Raw genomic sequence first — 21,230 nt, forward strand, 5'->3', positions numbered from 1 at the left:
GTTTTTAGCGAGTAGTATTAGCTTGGAATGGACAAAAACCCCAACATTTTCCATGTAATTTCACTAGTGTATGACTGTAATTATAAATATATGGAAGCGTGGACATCACACGGTCTTACAAAATATCCACTGAAGTCGTGTACACATTACGAGTGCGTTCCATAAAAAGCTTACGTATGTATGATTACACAATCACAGGGCTCATGCACATTTCGAATTGTAGACGAGAGTTATTAATATTAACATTACAACGTCAAGAACTATTGGGTTGTAGTGGTGGGGAATGCAGATGTGCTTACCACCGACACAGGGGCCCACACGGCCCAGGCCCCCACTGCGTGGACGCGGGTAAATTGGGAGGCTTGGGGCGGCACGTATCGTGTTGATCGACAAATAGTATCTGCAACACCTGGGGGGCCGAATATTAAACCAGAGTATGGCGCGTGCGGCGGCCCCCAGCCACCGCACGTGCACAAGCAGCCCTTGTATCAGCGCTGCCGAGGGGGCGCCTGCCTACGGCAAGCGGGGACGGGCGAAGGAGGAGAACTGACACTGTGAGAACGAGCCCAACGATGGGGGCGAGAGTTGCACCGACTCCTCCATGCAGGAGACTTTGGCAGGAGAGGGGAGCGCTACTGGTCACGTTGGGTTTGGAGGGCCCACTGCCCAGGCTGCGGCCTACACCTTGGTTTGCTCCAGCCTGCTCGTGAAGTTCACTCAGCACGGCCTCCTCTTGATTTGAAGTTTAAGATGCACGACACGGTGGTTTGTTGTGGGGGCAGATGACCCAGTTAGGGCCGAGACTCGAGGATTTCCATGTGGTACAGGAACAGAAAGTGCCGGGATTGGATCCCCAGACCGGTAAATAAATGGATAGCTTCAAATCATAGAAAAACCTCTGGAACCAAATACCGACATATCTCATTGAAAACTAATACACTGACGGAGAAGCCGTAGGAAACTCAGACTAATGAAAACCCCAAAGGAAAATCCAGCGAATTATTGAAAAGGCAAGAAATGTGAGGAAAATCCTAAAATAGTCGGAAAACCCACAGAGTATAAACCCACTGGCACACTCGGCCGCTAACATCGACGAGTGGCTGCTGCGGACACCTGGACTCCACGTCCGAGTCGTTATTGCTAATGTTATTGCAGCGTCCCCATCAAGTGCCACGATTCATTACGTCTAGGGAGAGCGGCCTCCGCTAGAAGCTCCTTCTCACCATTGTCCAAAAAGGACAAGCGGTTGAATTGGACGCACGCGAGCGCGAGCGATGGATATAAAATGATGACGATCTCGGAGAAAGTCACGGTAACATCAACTTTTCTTCTTTGCCACCAAAGACGACGCGTGTGATTCAAATCCAGTGCTGGCTGTGATTGTGGCCTGGGCTAGTTGGGCACGTGCAGCCCCTGCGGGGCCCAGAGATGCATCGTGCACAAGGCAGCGCGTGTCCACGACCGACGGTGCGGCCCGCGGACCGGCCTCGTGGGTTCGGCCCGGGGTTGCCACGGTGGCCCCCAGGTGTCTCGTTCCGCCTACCGTTCCCTCGACAAAGATGAACAAGGTCGCGAAGGATGCGCAACACACGTCGCCGCGCACACCCCGCTCATCCGAACCACGACCGCGAACATGTAAACTGTGTACGAATCACGACACACAACCCGGGGACACACGCCGCGCTCCATGGCAATCCACAACCTCTGCTCCGCGCGGGACTCTGCGGGGAGCGACCAGGGCAGCCAGGGTCACTGTGAGGCCGCACACCCTCGCCCGCAGGGACATGGGGCCGGGGCGGTGGGGCCACCAGCAGCACCGTTGCACGCGCCGCTCGCACGCGAACCCGCACAGCGCACGCCACGGTGGGAGACTGCAGGGGCCCATCGGCAGGACCGTGGGGCAACTTGCATTCGCCTTCCACGGCAGTCTTGTGATGCAGGACCTCCGACGAGGTCTGCGCCATTCACACCGTCACCTCGGTCTTGCTGAGCGTCGTCTGCGAGGGTCTGAGCGTGGTCTGCTGGCGCTGGTGATGTCGGCCTCTCCCGCTGCCGCTTGTCGGGATCCTGTCGAGGGTACTGTGGTAGCGCAGGGGCCCAGGCCAGGTGTCCTGCTGGGACAGCTGCCCCCGCACCCCGGGGCCCCCAGGACCCTGCTGCTGCTGCTGCCCCCGCGTGTGGTGGTGCTGGAGGGTGTGGTGGTGGTGCTGCTGCTGCTGATGGTGCTGTGGCTGGTGATGCTCGTGCTGGCTCTGGTGTTGGCTCTGCTGGTGCTGCGGCGGCTCGTGGTCGTGTGGGTGGTGGGGGTGCTGCTGCTGGTGCAGCGCCTGGGAGCCTGAGCGCGACACGGAGTCCCCCTCGCCGCGGGGGAGGGAGCGCTCCCTGGCGGGGCTCGCCCACGCGCCGGGGTGCGAGTGCATCTTGGTCATGCGGCTCTTGGCCCCTGCCAGCTCGTCCTCGTCCCCGCGGCCGCCCCCCTTGCCGCTCGCCTCGCTCGCCTGGCGCGACGTGCTCGCTCTGACGGGGCTGGCAGAGCGCAGGGGCAGGGAGGTTGGCGGCCCCGCGTCAGAGGAGAAGTGAATCTTCCCCACGTGATCCAGGAGCCCGGACTTCTCTGCAATAGCACGGACACGGGGGGCAGGGTGAGGGGGGCGAGGCCGCTAATGAGAGACACCCAGATGGACCCCAGTCAGCATTGGTGGATTCATCATCCATCCCCACGTTGAAACCGACGAAAATTGCTGTGAAGTGGATTTATATTCAAGAATCAATTTCCAAAATTTCACATTTGAGCATCTCTACCACTCTGTCACGTCCAAATAAAATCTCGACACGAGGTAATTCCTCCCCTCCACAAACCATTTTGGGTGATGTCTACATCCGTGTATTTCATCCAGCGAGTTCCATCTCAAATTCTGTCCAGAATTCGATGGATCTCCCCACCGATCTTATCTCCCGCTCACTCCCATAGCCACTCTCCAACATCACTTCAAACACCAAGTCCATCGTTCTCGCCACCATCGCACCCATCACTTTGTGACTCCCTCCCTAGGCCACCTCCTAGATCCAAAATCTCCTTCAGCCCCACCACACATCTCTCCACCGCTCTGCTGACCCCCCCCATTCTGTCACCTGATTCCAGCTTCAGAGACCCACCAATCCTCCCGTCGAGCAAACATCCCGACACCCGCGCTCCCCAACCGTCTTGTCCTCACCGCCGTGCTGCCATCCACTCAAACCCAGCTCCGTGTTGCTTCCCTGCGCGTTGGGGACGGAGCGCCGGGCCAGCAAAGTGAGACATGGGCACGTGGACCCAAATCTTTGGGAAGGGCATCCTCACCAATTCGTTTTGGAAGGGAGGGATGTCGGCCTCCCTCTGCCTGATTGGCTGCCTCGTAGGTGGGTGGGGCTTCTGAGGCCAGGTGAGGCTGTGAATGAAAGATAGTCTTGACATGGGGCTGATCTAGGAATGAAGAGAGGACGGAGAAAACACAGTGAATCAGTCACGGGGAACACGGTGAATCGGTCACGATAAATACAGTGAATCGGTCACAAGGAACACGAACAGTCAGTCACGGGGAACAGGGCGAATGAGTCACGAGGAATATAGCGTATCAATCATGGGAATCAGCCACGAGGTACGTTGCAAATCAGTCATGGGGAATTAGTCACGTGCATGGTGAATGTGTGCATGGTGAGTGTCCGTGGCGTGGTGAGCATGGTGCGTGGCGTACGTGGTGAGTATGGTGAGTGAGCGTGGTGAGTGTACCCAGGCTGGGCCTCGCTCCGTGCATGAACCCGGCCTCCATGGAGGAGGCCCGGGTGGGCAGCATGGAGGGGAACCCCGGGGTGGAGCCGCTGTCCGTGGGCAGCGCCAGTCCACTCTCTTGGCGTGCAGACACGTCCAGCAGCCTGGGCGAGGGGGCAGGGGAAATAGTGGGGAGCAGGGGTGAGAGAGAGGGGAGAGAGGGAGGGGGCAGGAGAGAGAGAGGGGGGGGGCAGGAGAGAGAGGGGGCAGGAGAAAGGGGGGGCAGGAGAGAGGGGGGGCAGGAGAGAGAGGGGGCAGGAGAAAGGGGGGGCAGGCGAGGGGGGGGGCAGGCTGACTCTTTTCCTCCAGCTGCGGACGAGGCGCGGATCGGGGAGTGCAATGGGGACGATCACCCCCCCCCCCCGTCACTCAACATTCACCTCGTCACATCACCCTCGCTCACCCCATCACATTCACCTGCCTCACCCTCACCCCATCACATCTCACTCACCCTGCAGCCCCGGCGCCTTACACGGGGACGGGCTGAGACATTGGGACAATTCCCCAGGTAGCATTACAACATAGGCGCGCGCTGATTGCTGTCCGCATGCACTGCAGTGCACGCACACAGACACGCTGGGCCAAAGAAGCTGCCTGGCCTGTCCGCACATTTATGCCCTCCCTTCTCTATGCATGCGAAACGTGGTGCCCTTTAAAGGAACATACTTCAGGCTGGCCTGCCTACGATCCATCCGGAGTTTAACCAGCCTGGATTATATGAGGAGCGCAAGTATTCTCGAAAGCTCTGGACACATTCCCGTCTGTGAGTTTCTCAGGCAGGCGAGGCTGCGTTGGCTGGGTAATGGAGCACGCCAGCCCAGCCACCGCATGCCCAAGCAGCTGCTGTTTGGCCAGATCAGAGCTCGGCAACCTGCAGCTCCAGAGCCACATGCAGCTCTTTAAAGACTGCTTCGTGACGTTATTCATATTCACTGGGGCTCTTGAAATATTGAGTTCTTACCGAATGGATTGTTTTTATGCAACGGTTTTACTTAACTCGATTCCTCTGTTTGTCTGGTCAAATCTTGTAATCAACATTTAGTCCACTTCCCGTTGTCCAATCAATTCCACATTTTGCCCACGTGCTCAGATCCGGTGACAATGCATCCTGTATCAAAATCGGCATCAATTAATCAATTAAGTCGCTGCTTTAAAGCAATTTACATTTTGTATGGACACCTTATTATTTATAAATGTATTTGTGTGTAGGTCAAAAACGCCAGCGGTCCCTACACTGTGGAATCGGCTCGCACAAAAAGCAGGCGCCGCGTGTCTCAGGCGCCATTGACGTTCTTCTCGGTCGTGAGTTAAACGAAGTTTTTTAACGGAGCTTATTTTCTTGTTATTTTGGTTGCCGACTAGGCCTCGGCAAGGTAAGGTAAAAGTTAAAAGGTAAAAACAACGAGCCTACCTTTACCCTACCTTTTACCTTACCACAATACAATAACTCTACCCTTACCTTTTACCCTTTAGCAGGTAAGGTAAAAGATAAAAAGCAACGAGCCTACTTTTTACCCTACCTTTTACCCTTACCCCATACAAATTACCCGATTACAGGGTAATTACTGGGGTACTACGACTTAAACATCCTGCTTTTTTTCTCACATTAACGCAGCTTATTCAATGGTACATTCTTCTGTTATGTAAACTCCTTTGTCAAGGCGCTCTTCTCCCACCCAGCTTAAAATACGCTGCCAAGCTTAGCAGTGTTCATTGGAGCGCTGTCTTTCAGACAGCTCTGTCTTCACCATGAGGACGGCTGCTTGTGTTGTGGCCGAAACGTCGTGAGAATGTTATTGTTTTATTTTTATTATTTCCCTTCTACGTGACTTTACCGAAAGAACCAAGAAGATGAATCCCTGCAGTCACGAAAGCTTTAAATTGAAATTTATACCAAGTTTGCAGTCGATAGCACATTGGGAAGTGGGTTAAAATTTAGTTACAAGATTTGATGATACGACAACAACAGTGAGTGAATAGAAAGCGTGTAAAAAGATTGTTTAAAAATATATTTTTATGATAGAATATAGTATTGTCCTCCGTAAGACATACTGTAAGTATACGAAGTTTGCAGTCGATACCACATTGGGAAGTGGGTTAAATTTGAGTTACAAGATTTGAGGATACGATAACAACACAGACCGAGTGAGTTAAATAAAAGCGTGTAAATTAGGTACATTGCAAAATATCACTGTCCTGGTCACAAAAGCAAAGTTTGTGGGGAATAATAGCCATTTTCTATACTGTTTAGGCATAAGCAATTACGAAATAACACTTACTACCCAGCAACAAAAAATTACATCGTGTTATCTGAACTGGTCCTGGGTGTCCCTTAGGTCGACTCGACCTCAAATGAGGACCTGCTCCGGTGTGTAAACATCGTTAGTGTGGAGACAAAGGCGGTCGGGCGTGGTGCTGGCCACCCACCCCCTCGTGTTCCGTGCCAGACTTCATAGGCGCTGGCTAAAAGCACTACAAGGGAGATTGTTGTCTTTGTGTGTACACGTGTGTGTGTGTACACGTATGTGTGTGTGTACACATGTGTGTGTGTACACGTGTGTGTGTGTGTGTACACGTGTGTGTGTACACGTGTGTGTGTGCGCGCACGTGTGAAGAGAGTGAGTGTAACATGCTACTCCTGGCATCGGAGTCTCGAAGATGAACACGGAGCCTTCATTCATCATCATCATCCTCAACCACAGAATAACAACAACCACAATAACCACAACAACTGCAATCTCCACAATGACAACCGCAACCTCCATAATCACAACAATATACACAATAATAAGCGCAACTACCATACCAAGGAAACAACAACAATAACCACAAACACGAGGCCACTCGGGGTCATTTCAAAATTGAGCCACCTCGGGTCCTCCAAAGCCATAAATAACCCCTACTCACTGCTCTTTGGTTCTTTCGGTAAAGTGACGTAGAAAATAAAATAATATCATAGAATACGACGTTTCGATTGCAACACAAGCAACTATCATCAGGTAAGAATTAACGAGAAAAAACAAACATAAACTTAGAAGCGGAATGCAACAACACAGAGAGCCAGCCAACACAACAGCCAGCACCCCACCTGTGTTGCAATCGAAACGTCGTATTCTATGATATTATTTTATTTTCTACGTCACTTTACCTAAAGAACCAAAGAGTAATTCCTGCAGTCACGAAAGCTTCGAATCTGGTTTGAACCCCAATCCCCACACATAGAAGCCCCGAGCCCTCCACGCAGACACCCAAGCGCCCCCCCGGGCCCCCTCCCGTGTGGTCCCGTCTCCTACCTGCAGTGTCCGCCCGGCTCCCCAGGGGGCTGTGCGGGCAGCAGCCCCCCCGCGGGCTTGTAGAGGCCGACATCGGTGAAGATGCCCGCCAGCAGCATGAAGGCGACGATGCCGCACACCGAGTACACCACCATGTGCGTCTTGTCGCGCGTCGGGCCGAAGGGCCCCACGACGTCTGGGGGCCCCGTGGAGTCGTTGGCGAGGCGCGGGGTCTCGTTCTTGACGCACTGCGTCTGGTTGAGGCGCGCGCTCGGCTCCTTGCAGCAGTAGCGGAACCCGCACGAGCCGCAGCAGATGAAGTAGGGGGGCATGTGGCACACGAACGGGGGGTCGAACTGGCCCATCACGTCGTAGTAGCCGCGGCACTGCTCCGGCGTCTGCTTACGCGGCGGCGACGGCTCCGCCGTGGCCCCGGGGGGCCTCGTGGCCGAAGCGGCGCCCCCGTTGGGTTCCCACGCGCTGGGCCCCCTCGCCGCCGCGACCCCCAAAAGCAGCGGGACGAGGCGGACGAGGAGCCAGCGCGACCCTCGCATGGCGCCACGAACTCCTCTCCCCCACCCTCGATCACCCCCACCCCCCCTCGAGTGGGGGGGCGGGGTGGGGAGAGACCCTGGTCCTGAAAACGCTGACCCTCAGTGACCCCCTCCCTTGTCTCGGTTGTCGTCACGGTCCCCTCCTCGTCCTCCTCCTCCTCGTCGTCTTCCTCCTAACGAACGAACGCGCGAAATCCCAGTTCCTCCGCCCGAACCCTGCTCGGGTCCCCGTCGCAGGGTCCCAAGTTGCTGGGGTCCCCCCCGGATCGTCCCGCTGTGATGAGTGCGACGCCGCGCTCCTTACCTCGCGGCCCTGAGCGGCGCGGGCAGCCGAGACGCGGGTGCCCCCCCCCCTCCTCCTCCTCCGGCGCGTGAACTCGAGGAGCGCAGCAGCAGCAGCAGCGCGGAGGCAGCGCGCGCAGAGCGAGCGGCTCCCCGTGGCCACTCGAGGCGCGGGGAGACGGGACGAATCTCGTGGAGATGGAGCTGAGTTTGGAGCGCGACGCAGAGCTGCAAAGCGCAGGAATGAACTGGTGAGATATCGAAAAAATAAACTACGGTTCTGTGGAGGAGTGACCTCGTGAGATACGGAGAAGATAAATTATGATGATGTGAATAAAGGTGTGTCATGGCAAAATCCGGTTATCCTGGGCGTGTGCTCGTCCATAGAAGGATGTATGGAACAAGAATCGAGGGAACAGCGATTCCGTCCACAGAAGCAATTGGGACCAAGGTCGACCCCGTGCTATTTGCCATGCTCGCTCGACCCTTTGCTCGAACCCACGCGTAAAGACGGCACCATCTACGTGGAGATGGAGCCGAGGCGCTCCCCGTGGAGATGGAGCCGAGGCGCTCCCCGTGGAGATGGAGCCGAGTTTGCGGCGCGCGCGGGATGAATGGACGCGCGGCTGCTGCGTGCGGCGCTCTCCGCGAGTGGAGCGGAGGTGGGGGCGGCGCCTGCCGAGCGGGGTCCATGATGCTGAATTGGGGGGGAGGACGAGGGGCACCGTAACGCACACACAGCCTGCTGCACGGGCACCGTAACGCGCGCGCACGGAGGGACACTGCTGCACAACAGCCGAGCTTCCGAGCTTGTGTGTGGCTCGGACAGCTGTTGAAGGGGGGCGGCAGTGTCGGATCACAGGCGGAGGGGGCAATCGCGCCCCTGCCCCCCTTCATCTTGAGACCCTAAACATCTGCACTGTATTGATGCTTGTGTACATGTGTACATGTGCGCTGAACTAGTTTCGCACCGTACGTCGCCGACAGTGCTCATCGGAGGTGCGTGGGGAGGACAACAAACTAAACACCAAAAGGTGAATGTGTACATGCTTTTCTTACAAATGTAGGGGCCCTGTCTTTTTAAAGGTTTTACTTTTCTGGACCGCCTCTTGCCGCACCGCAATGGAAGCTGTGGGATCGAGAGGCGGCCCGGGGCGCGTGGCAGCGCTCCTGGAAGACTCGAGCCGGTCTTGAACAGTACCGAGCGCCGAGGCCCGAAGGGAGATGCGGCAATCAGCGTGGTTACCACGACCGCCCGCTATGCGATATGGGTCAGAAGCACGCGGTCATTCGCAGAACACGTGGAGCAAAAACTGTAAAGAAGCACGGAGAGAGGAGAGGCGGACGCTTGGAATCACAACGAGAGACAGAACGAGGAGATTAGAGGACGTCCGTCATGTTCAGTGCGCAAATAAATAAATAAAGCGTCGAGAAGTGTGGGTTGGGCCTGCAGGAAGCGCCATGGCTCGGAAGGGCGATGGTCGAGAATAATAACGGGGCGGCACCCAGGGAATGAAACGCGGCATTCGAGAGGTCATCCACGAGGAAATGGAGCGATCACACCAGATGCGCCTATTACACACACACACTACAAGATCAATACCCATGTATTTTTACTTGGGTGTCTCTGCTCGGATTTGTAATCGCGTCGTTGCTGCACTTTCACGTTATTTATTTTGTCGTGTTGGTGACCCTCAGGTCACTCTTGCAAATGAGACTCTCCCCTTGTCTCTCGAGCTCCCACCTTGTTACGCAAATTAAACTTGAAACACGAGATCCCGCGTGGCTCCGAGCAGCGTTAACCACGAGGCCAAGCAACAGCAGCAGCAGCGACCGAATGAAAACATCTTAGCCAGGCGGTGGTTCCTCCACATGCGGCCTGTCGGCCAGCACTGTGGAGGAAACATCAGCGAGGGTTGGTGGATCACCACACGAATGTCACGAAACTCCCTTCCCTGTGGGCGTTGAGGTACCAGAGCCTGGCTCTGCCAGGAGAATGCGGCACGGCAAAGTGTGGACTCCACTCGTTCCATCTGTACAGGGTAGAATGACGCCCACTCGCACGAGGGGATTTTCTCCGGGTGCTCTGGTTTTCTTCCACATCTAAACATCCATTACTTGGCTGTTGACAGCTTCATATATAGAGGACCACAGAGCTTGGCTGCTGCTCGTATCTGTGGTTCCTCATCCTCCTCATTGAGCCTCTGAGTCGTCCTCTCTTTCAGAGTGACGAGCGAACGCTGTGCGGCGGCGGTGCAGCGTTTATAAGTCGACAACATTGTTATTATTCTGAAGCAAACCGCGGGACAGCGATAAAGCAACCCAGGCTCTGATCGCCATGAGACAAAGATCTCTGTATTGTGCTGATAGCGAGCACCCATGGAGGCCGGCACGGCACACCACGCCCTGTGTGCCGTCTTTGTCTCCCGAGTGGCGATGTTTACACGCCGCACCAGGTTCTCATTTGAGCCCGAGTTGACCTGGTGGGGGTTCAGGCCCGGTTCAGAATCGACCTCGGGTCGCCAGGTTCCCAGCGCGCTAACCACTGCACCACCGCTCCCCACACACGCGCACATCGCTGTATGGACGTACACAAGCACACTGCTGCAGGTGTTCACACACACACCACTCGGTCCCGTCCCCAGGCTCTATCGCCACGTCTACCCCGAACCAGTTCCCGTCCAATACAATCGCCGCCCCTAATCACTCCGCCACTCGCGGCATAGCAACTGTGCGCAGTCGCCATGGGAACCGCCTCCTCCTTCAGTGCTGGGTACCACGGAGCCCCGCCCCTACCCCCTCCCCAACAAGCTGGTGGTGATGCTCCTCCGAGATTGCTCACTCCGAGGTTCGACTCGAGTGGTGGTGGGGGGGGGCAAGGTCCAGGGACGAGGCATGCGGGGGGGGGGGGCACGGCGGTCGAGGCGCTGATTAATGCCTCGTGTGTCTGTGGAACAATGCAGCCCGTGGCGTGGCGCGCGAGCGCAGGCCAAGGTCACACCCCCTCCCCTTCCCTCCACCAGCCACCCAGAGAAAGCCTCCTCAGCGACTTGCAGCACCCACACACGCACGACGCACCTCGTTACACAACACCTGGACGGAACACAGCCACACCTGCACCTGAATACCCACAACACATCAGCTACCAGACGCGCACACTCTTATTCACACACATACAAAGATCCCCAGTATAGCCTTACCAAACTGTTGGGGCAAGTGCTGTTCGTGAGCACATATGAAGGCCGGTACAGCACACGACGGAATGGGTGGCCAGCACCACGCCTTTGTCTTTCTCGTGGCGATGTTTTACACACCACACAAATACTCCTCTGAGTCGACCTAAAGGAAGCCCAGGACCGGTTCACATAATTTCCACTATTGGCCGTGAGCGTAAATCGAACTCGGTTCGTCGGGTTCGTAGCGCAGCGTACTAGCCACAACACTACCACTCCCCACGCACACTAGCACACGCACACATGAGGAAACATACGTACACAAATACGTGCACGCACACACACACACACACATCTTGTTTTCACCAAGCTCACTTGACCTTGCTCAATTCAAGAAATGCGTTACACTATTTAGTAGTGTTGTTTATGGCTGGCCGTTTCACGTTTTGGGCTTTGGTTCCATGCTCAGGAGCTGTTTAAATAACTGCTGTCAGGGGCGGAATGATCCACTCACTAAACCCATCCTATTACGCGTTCTTTGTCATGGAATTGAAAAAACGGAGCCAAAAAGAGCCGAAGTAATTTTGACGCAAAATGTTCAAATGCCACTTTTGTCTCTTCTTCAATTCAGAATAATTCATCTGAATTCATGACATCGCGTGCAAAGTGGATGAAACTTCCACGGATTTCTTCTGCTCTGGTTTAAAAAAAAGACGATCCCCCAGAATCCAGTGCAAGGAAGGAGGCAGTGGGCAACCTCTAGGGGACACGGCCAGAAATACAATAAAAATGAAATAACCGAGATCCCCTGGCTTCAAATCAAATCAACATCGCGTCCCCTAATAAAATGTGCAGCTCCGCAGGCAACGGATGAGCCGCTGTGTTGAGTTGCAAGGGCCTCCCCTCGGGGCTGCGCGTGTTTAACTGTTAAGAGTCATTACTGTGGCCATTTAGAGACCTCCGCACGCACGCACGCACGCGGTGAAACAGGTGCCACTCCAAACCACCAATTACACGAATGTCACGCTCGCAAAGCCCCAGCCTGGCCACTTAATGGCACGTGAACACCAGGAGCGCTGCGCGTGTTTGTCTTGGGGTCTTCTCATCGCGGGTTAGGGTTACAGGTCGGCGTTAGGGGTTCAGGGGTAAGACGGGTTAAGTGCTTGGGCTTATGGCCACCCACTGGTTAAGAAAAACGATGAGGGTTAGAGATTACGGTGTAACGCGTGGACTCGGGTTGAGGCCAGAGATGAAAGTTGTAATGATGCCTGGGTGAGGGGGGTTTGGGGTGGGAGTGATTGTTGGGGTTGCGATACAGGACATGATTCATTCAGGTCTGTCGTGGGATACGCAGATAACCCTTCAGGAACAGGTAAAAGCCGATGGAGAGAGGGAGGCTCTCTCAAGGGAGATCGGAGTTTGAGTCATCACAGCTACACAGAACATTCCACAGGGACAGTGGTTGCAGTGAGGATTCTGGAAAAAGGGTTTGGGATCTGATTATGGTTTATGGTTGCAATGAATCTAGATTTGATGTTGAGGACCATTTTAGTTTGTATGTTGAACTTCCCTGCATCTTCGATGAGCCGCCCGTGCTCATCGAAGATGCAGGGAACGGACAACAAAAATCAGGGCGTGTGGTTGAGATGATGATGCTGAGATCAGGACGTGCGGTCCTCTGATGTAGGCCACCACTGCAGCCGCACCGGTCATCCTCTGCAGGCCAGCAGAGAGGGAGCTGGGCCACTTCTCGTGGAGCCACTGGGGCCACACTCGCCGAGAGGAAGGTGGCGCCACGCCTCCTGGAAACAAAAACTCCTCACTGCGATGCGGCGAGTTCGCGCATGGGGGAGTGTCGGGTACCTTCACACGTGCCCAACGAGTCCGCGTCTCCCACCCCGAAGAGACGTAGAAAATAGAAACACGCTCACTTTAGCGAGGAAGTCACTGCTACACCAGGTGCACAAGCACGTTTTTAGAGACGTTTACCCACACAGATGCTTTGGTTTTGTGGGGCTGATGGGAAGGCCCCATCTCTTCGTAGCACGCTCGAGGTTCGGTAGTTTGCCACTTTCACACACAACCGCCGTTCGCCTCTGGCAGTGACGTCACCATGGAGATTGTGCCAGACTAGGTGCACTAAGAGCCGCCATTCACCACTAAGTGGCGGCGACTTGACCACGGCGCCTGTGCCAGGGCAGGTGCACATTGAGGCTGCATTGTCTCAAAAGGCTCGCTGAAAGGTCATGGGGCAGACCCAGGTGCCATAGGTCGGCTGACTCAGATGACGAGCAGATGCACCAGCTGTGCCTCCGACTGTGCCAACTTGCTGCATTTGAGCTGCCCGGCACTCCGCTCGTCGTTCCGAGCGTCGCTCCTCTGGCCTCCATCCATTATTGTTGGAGGGCGAATGCCTCCAACTGCCAAGTAGCGCCCTTCACGAACCTCCTCCTCACACACACTCGGTCTGTAAAACAAGTGGATAACATACGAACTTAAAAGTCCTCGCAGAAAGGCGCCCGAGTCGGGAACTGCACCTGTACCCAGACCCCCGTTACATCTCACTGTGAGTGTTGCCTCTGCGCCACCACCACCCTGCTGCCGCTTAACATGCGCTTGCCGCTCACGAGGGGCCAGACAAATGTGACAAACGGCACCAACTGCATCTCCTTTTATTAAACAATTTTATTGTCATTATTAATGTGAACACGTAAGACTGCGTACATATTGAATCCTCTGTACACCGCGCCAGATCATTGTCGGGCCCAATCACCACAGCCTGCGCTGTGAGTGAGCAAGCCTTCGTGCCAGCTACCACCACCACCACGAAGAGCCACGTCCGTGGCACAGCCGGCACGGACTGCCCAGCAGGAGGCCAGGCGAATGCCACCCACGTTGGCGACGCACAAAGACACTTGGTCCATGGCACAAAGTTGGCGCTCAGTGTGCCCCGTCAAGACGTGATGCACCTCGTCGTCGTCACCACGTGCACGGATAAACCCAAATACTGAGCTGTAAAAAAAGTGCACTTTCCATTGTGAAACAAAATCATAAACGGAGTTGATATAATCTGCAGTGTTTGATAAAGCAAGTCGCCCGCCGCCCTCGACCAGAGTTGTGGGACTAAATTATTTCCCGCGATCGCGAAGCAAGGCGACACCCCAGCCGCGGCGTGTCGCCTTCAATCAGTTCTGCTGCCTCGGCTGACATCGGGCGAGCAGCGTTAATTAAGCATCGTGACGGACGCTGCTCAGAGATCTGCAAAAGCTCCAGCTCCCTTGGCGAGTATCGTGACTTGGCGACGGTGCCAACGGCCAAAACGCCCAGGTCTACCCCAGCAGCACTTGCAACATCAGCTGCTCATTTCAGGCCCAGGTGACCTAGAGGAGGGCATCACAGATGACTAGGTCAACTTCACTCATATAATCCAGAGAACGCACGGATATTTCGAAAACGAGTATTCGCTCATCCAGTTCATCTGCTTGAACACGAGAGCAAACGCGAGCGACTGTCCGCCACGTGCCACTGGCCCGTGCGGCACTGCAAAGGTCGGGGCCTCAATTTCCTCCCATGGCCACTTTCCCAGTTTCCCCTCCACCTTGCTGGAGCCCACGCGGGATAATTTGCTCAAGCCTCGTATCCGGAAATCGCACACAGCACAGAGACACAACAGCCCTGTCTCGAGCACGGAGAGCAGAGAGGATGAATTCTGCGGTTCAGCAGCCATGGGAGAAAACCGGAGACTTTGGTACCAACTAAAAATAAAGTAAACCAAGGGCAGCCGTGAGGTTTTGCTGCTGGGCAACGTGTCGAGGAATGAAACAGTCCTGAACGGGTTTGATTTGTCTGCATGCAGTTACAGAAACACGTGCCGACACACACACACACCACGCACATCACATACACTCCCATAGCGGACAAGCACACCGCCTGCACGTGACTCGCACGAGCTCATGCCGAGAGGTGCACTCACTCCAGCCTTGCTGGCTCACTCAGCCCGTCTCGTGAACAGTGACATCTCACGCGCTCTGTCCATTCTCAACAATTACCGCGCGGCCAAAGGCAGCCAAGCGAGCGGGGGGGGGGGGGGTCAGACGGACGCCGCACCCAGGAGCCACCGAGCACCGCAGCTCCAGCCCGCTCGGTGCTCGCGGGGTTAAGTGCTTCAACAAAGACGCTCGAAAACGTCCGAGGGCCGGGCTGCCACGGAGAATGCCGCTCGCAACTGAGACGGACAAACTTCAGACAAAACATCACCGGGAGGTCTCAAACGGATCCCCGCCCCCCAAACAAGCAATTCGATGAATTCCCACAATTCCATTCTCGATTCTTGTTTTTACAGTTTTGTTCGATCCACTATCGTTAATTATGTAAACAGCGTATAATCTTAATAAATCGTGATTATAAATTCCCGCATGCGCAAGGCAAAGGACACGTTACTGTGAGTTAAGATTCCATTGAAATCGAGATAAATCATGTATTACTTTGTCTTATAATTTAAAAAAGTCAACAACAAATCTATCGAGCCATCGAGATGCGGCCATCGCTGCCGCTACTCTATCCCACAGCCATCCCAGCTCCCTGCTGCGCTGTCGGTCTGTGCCGTGCCACCCTCGCCAGCTCTCCAGCCAGCCGTGCCGTGCTGCACAGCGAATGAAAAATACCGACGGCCAGCCGACAGCAAGATAACCAACCCGTGTGCGGTGGGGGATAAGACATTTCATAATTCAGCACCGATGGAAACACGAAGGCAGCGGCAGCATTAGTCTGGGAACAACCCCTCTGGGGAGCTTAAGGAAATTAGGTTTTAATTGGCCGCTAAACGTTACAATCTGCTACTGCTGCCGATGCCACCGCAGAGGTTGGGTGCAGGCGCCGGACCGCGCGACCCATGCCGAGGTGGCAGTGGCGCCCAACAGCTGAGGAGTCGGGGAACGCCCCGGTAAATATATATCGTGGAAGTTTGTGAGCGGCAGGGTGGCAGCCCAGTGTTAGCGCTCGTGCCTCGCAGGTATAAGGGCCTGGGTTCCATTCCCGACTTGAGCACCAATCTGATTGGAGTTCGTATGTTCTCTCCCGATTTTGCGTGGGTTCCCTCTGGGTTATCTGGTTTCCTCCTTCCACAGCTAAACACACACAATGTAAAGTATTCGTCAAATCATTCCAATTCTGCAAAAAAATACCTGAAAATTACTCAATTAGAAACACACAGCAGGAACAGCGACGGTCGCCGCGCGGTCGCCGGCCCCTTTGATTTAAAATGTCGCGCTCCGGTCGAAGTCTCCGTTGGCCTGGCTCGGAGGTCGCGAACCCCGGTGACCCACGCCACCAGGCCACGCGGTGTGGGACGGCGCGAGCACGAGGCACGCGGACACGACGCCGTCCCGCTACCTCACGCGCGCGCTTCTACAAACGCCCACGCTCGTGAGAGAGCGACTGCCCTCCCGTCGGGTCCTCCGCGGCATTGCCGGTGCGAGGGGGAGGGGGGCAGCGCGTCCCCGCGCCTCGTCCGCCGGTACACCACTTTGCCGACGGGACCCCCGGCACACAGCGAATCTCGGTAGGTGCCGGCGGTGCCCCGGGCCTCATGGTGAACGCGGGGACGGTGCCGGTGGGGTCTGCGTGAATAGTTTCAGAGAGTTCGCAAGCAGGGCTCCTCCTCCAGCTACACTCCTCTCTGACCATGCACGGTGGCCTTGCCCTCGTCCCACACCATCCCCCCCTACCCCCGCCATGCAGGGTGCAGGCAGGGGGTCAGAGGTCGCCGCTTTGGGGCTCTGGGTTGCGCTGGGTGTTGTGCTGCCGACTGGGCTGGGCCGGGCCCCGGAGGCGAGAGCGCCCTGTCCGTTTCTCGCTCGGCTCCGCGTCCCTGGGCACAAACAACAACAGCAACGACGACATCAACGACGATGATGACGAGAGCAGTGTCCTGCACGTGGCTCTGCTCCGCGCGGCGTTGTGGCCGCTCCCCTGGCTCGCACCGCCGTGTCGCAGGGTTTGTTTGTCACATGGAGTAAAAATTAAACCGCTGGGGTTAAGTGAGCAATAAGAACATTTCGAAACAATGAAGCTATTATTCTCACAGGCAGCAAGAGAGGAAATTATGCGAAATTATGCGAAATTAATGCGTTAAACGTTAAATCGAGCAGCCTCAGAGGAAAATCAGACACTCAGATTACACAGCTGAGCTTCCTGCGTCCGGGCTCCATGAGCAGTGCTCACCTCGACGCCGCTCGCAACAACATCATCGTCGGGCTGCCTTACCAAGGCGCCCGTGTGATTACGTACACCACCACCACCGCCACTCCCCACCAACCGTGCGCCGCCGCCACCGCCCCTCCCCACCAACCGTGCGCCGCCGCCACCACCACCACCGGCCTGTGTCAATTTCACAGCCCACGTCACTATGGTACGACGGTGGCAGGCGGAACGATGCGGCGCATTACACCGAGCCCCGCCTTCGCTAACGGTCAGCTGAGCGGGACCGGGACGCCGAGCGGGGGCCCGGCGTCACGTTGAACGGGGGAAACACCGACCCTCCGCTTGTCGGGTGACGTCGTCCGCGAATCGGCCGACGCTGACCGTGGTGCGGACGGTTCTGCGGTCGGGTCGACCGCGCTGGTGCGCTCTGCTGCCCAGCGGCGGAGTGAGCGTACCCTGCGTGGCGGAGTCCACATGACGTCCGGAAGAGATCGACGCGGCGCCGTTGAACCAATGCTGCGGAAGCATTGCGGCCGTCCCGAGCGGACTGCAGTCACAAGGCATCTGCTCTGCCAGCATGTACCTGCTGCCAGCATGTACCTGCTGCCAGCATGTACCTGCTGCCAGCATGTACCTGCTGCCAGCATGTACCTGCTGCCAGCATGTACCTGCTGCCAGCATGTACCTGCTGCCAGCATGTACCTGCTGCCAGCATGTACCTGCTGCCAGCATATACCTGCTGCCAGCAGACTCGTCCCTTATACCTGCCGCTAGTACTCAAATCACATATCCGCTGCCAGTAGTCTGGCATGTCTGCTGCCAGTATTTGAACGCACGACTGCGAGCAGTATCAACAGCTGCTAAGACGATGAGGCTGCAAGTAGCTGCCACGAGAGACAAGTCGTACAGAGCTGTAAGATGAGCTAGTGAGCAGCTTAGACTCTTCACTCAGGGTCATGAGAACCACGGGCGATGGTGTCGGCCACAGCAGAGCGAAAGCGCCAGCGAGGTTGGGGCCGTCTCGGCTGGGCCCAGGAGATGAGCTGTGTCCGCCGTGGCGAGCAGACAACGCCGCCTCGCTCAGGAGGAGCCGTGCACAGCTCACGTGGATTTAAGTTGCGTTACTAGCCGTGGGGAGGGGGTTCGTGCCCCCCACAAACGGTCGTCATCGGTCACATGTTAAGTCGGTGCGATGGACACGCGACGAACGAACATCTTCGTAATTCAGTTTGCGGAGGAAAGGAACGCTTCATTTAGAGAAAGTGGCAGCCGTGTCCTTGGAATGGAGGCCACACGAATGTCACGCGTGCACCGGCAGGATCAGCGTCGGTCCTCTCCGATAACGTCAATTAGCGGAGAATACATTAACATTTCACCGGGGGTTGTATTGGATTCGGTATTGATGCGAGGGTTCTATTGTGCGTTGGCCTCGCAGTTCAGCTCCGTGTGACCACGTTTCTTCCTCCTCCTCATCCTCCACACCTCCCCCTCTCCCCCCTCCCTGCCCGATCGGCACGTTCGATCAAACGGCGTCGCCCGCGCGTTAACCGAATGCATGACAATAACCGGAATTGCAAAATGTAACAGAGTCTTTCTGCGCATCGCGCCGCACGATCCGCTATACAGCGGCTGCGCATTGCTAAGCGGCGACTTATTTTCTCCGCTCTCGTAAGGGAACGAGAGAGGGGCTCCGCGGAGGCTCCGAACGTGGGAAGCAGCGTCGCTTCCATTCAAATCTGAAAGTCAAATGTGAAGAGGGAGCCGGCCGTTAACCCAGCAGCGTCATCCGCCTCCCAACCGAGGAGAGAGCACGGGGATAGCTGCCTCTGCCTTCCGAGGGATGGAGGACGCCAGCACAGATCCTGGCATAGACCTTGATACCAACACGGACCCCATCGCCAGCACAGACCCCTCGGCCGGCATGAGACGCCGGCCAACCCAGGTGTGGCGCCATCAAGGCTCAATCATTAGATGTGAACGATTAGTGTGGAGTTTGCCCGGGGGCCTCTCTATTAAATAAACGACGCGGACGCCTGGGCGCGAACGTAAGGGTTAAATCTCCCGCTCACCGCATGGAGCCAATTCCCTCGGCCACAGCCGCCGGCACCAAACACTCTCCGACAATTTTAGAAAATTAATTCTGGACGAGCGTTTTCCGATAGTGTTTCCAGGGCTCCTGGGAGCCCGGACTATCCCATCACTGATGTAGGTCGCGGAACCAGCTGCAACGGCAAGAGCAGCAGCAATAGCAACAACACAGCAGCAGCAACGCAGCAACACAGCATCAGCACAGCAACAGCAGCAGCAATACAACAGCAACACAGAGTGCAACAGCAGTAAAAAAGTATAACAGCAGCTGTGCGATATTGATGGCAGCAAGGCTGTATCTCGCTCTCACCATTGGTCGGGCCAAGGTGAAGCACACGTGTGGGTGGGAGGGTCACCAAGGCCCGAGAGGCCTCACCTGGGCCCTCTGATGGGAGGGGTCAAGTTGGCGGTATGTGGAAAGGAACAGGAAGGAGGGCCCCTCCCCCCCCCCCATTGTGTTCCACTCACTGTTCCTCTCAATTTCTCAATCATCTTCACCATCTCTCCCGAGCTCCTTCTATTCTCACTCCTCGCTTGCCACCTCCGTCAAACAATCTCAGATACTGATCCTCCACCAATGTGGCGGGCTGCCCGGGTAGAAATTGAGGGTGACCTCCCATGCCCCGTGGAAGCAGCCAAACGTAACCTCAGCAGCACACGCGGCTTGCCGCCCCCCCTGCCGGAGGACACGAGCGGACGGTTCCCCATGGCGACGCGGCCCAGCTCGGAGAGTCGGCCAGAAACGATCCCGAATTCGTCCTGTACTGACTGACACCCCGAGTCGCCCAGCTGAGTGGGGTGGGAGGGGGCGCCCGGCCGTTCGGGTAAATGAAGGCAAAGGCTCACTCCAATCACGATGCCGCCTGTACGCTCTGAGGGGTTTACATAATAAAATGCGGTGACTGTGGGACGTGCGCTGAGACTCCACGCTCCGCTGGCGTGGCCAGTGGGCACATTACAGTGGAACAAATTGGTCTCTAATGGGCCATTTTCTTCACATGAACACCTTCCCTACGCAACTACTGGCGACTACCGGCGATTACCGGTGGCTACCGGCAACTTCACTGGCAGTCGTGAACTTCACTCAATGATTCCTCCACCCACGGCGATCGCTCGGGTCTACCAGACACTCACTGTTTTGTCTCACCCATACGGTGTTCAACCACCAGACTGCAAGACGCAACAACACACTCACCCACTCACCTACCCACCCACCCACTCACCACACTGCAGGTCAAAACCCTTCTCACTCTGTTTCTTTCCTCGCACTGCTCCGCTGTGGAATTCCCTCCCATCATCGTCTAATAACAAATAATGACCTTGCTCAATAAAAAAAATGCATTAACTCTCAATTTACCAAATATTTGATAGCACTGTTTGTCACTGGTCGTTTGACATCCTGGGCCTCAGGGCTTGCGCTTACTAAACTGTGTTAAAATCTCCAGACACCAAAACAAGATTTGCTCATCACCCGTGGTGCTCAAGCGATTGTGAGTGGTGCTACTGGCTAAATCGCGGTGGCCTGGGCACACCAAGGGGCGTAATGCGAGCTGTTAGGGTGACCGCCCGTGTAGCGGTGTACGCACACATTTTAACACTTTCACAGAGTTTTTTACATCTAAGAACCACGGTTGGGTGGCCTCCCTGCTGCTTCCATTTATTAAAATAAGATACAATGAAAATTGAAACAAATAAGAGAGAGCCACCAGGCGTGATATTGCAGTGGCGGAATGGCCGTTACATAGCGGCGCGTGCCGTGGGCCTGGAGCCGGCGCTACGTCGCGGCCGTTCCCCGCATTGTCACCATGGGGGGGTTCTCACAGTGCGCAAATTGACAGTCGCAGCTCCGCTC

The 21,230-nt window shown here is 55.9% G+C and overlaps 1 protein-coding gene across 1 annotated transcript in view; it reads right to left on the reverse strand.

Annotated features, from left to right (window-relative positions):
* Positions 1-13,756: 13,756 nt before the first annotated feature.
* Positions 13,757-21,230, reverse strand: part of SNX29 (sorting nexin 29) — a 66,020-nt gene continuing 58,546 nt past the window's right edge. The window contains exon 23 of the mRNA XM_078605278.1: positions 13,757-16,958. Within this exon, the coding sequence (XP_078461404.1) occupies positions 16,844-16,958 (115 nt within the window). The 3' untranslated portion in view covers positions 13,757-16,843. The remainder of the gene's footprint in view (positions 16,959-21,230) is intronic.

Source organism: Lampetra planeri, chromosome 23, assembly GCF_965212315.1.
Source record: "Lampetra planeri chromosome 23, kcLamPlan1.2.h2, whole genome shotgun sequence".
Lineage (NCBI taxonomy): Eukaryota > Metazoa > Chordata > Hyperoartia > Petromyzontiformes > Petromyzontidae > Lampetra > Lampetra planeri.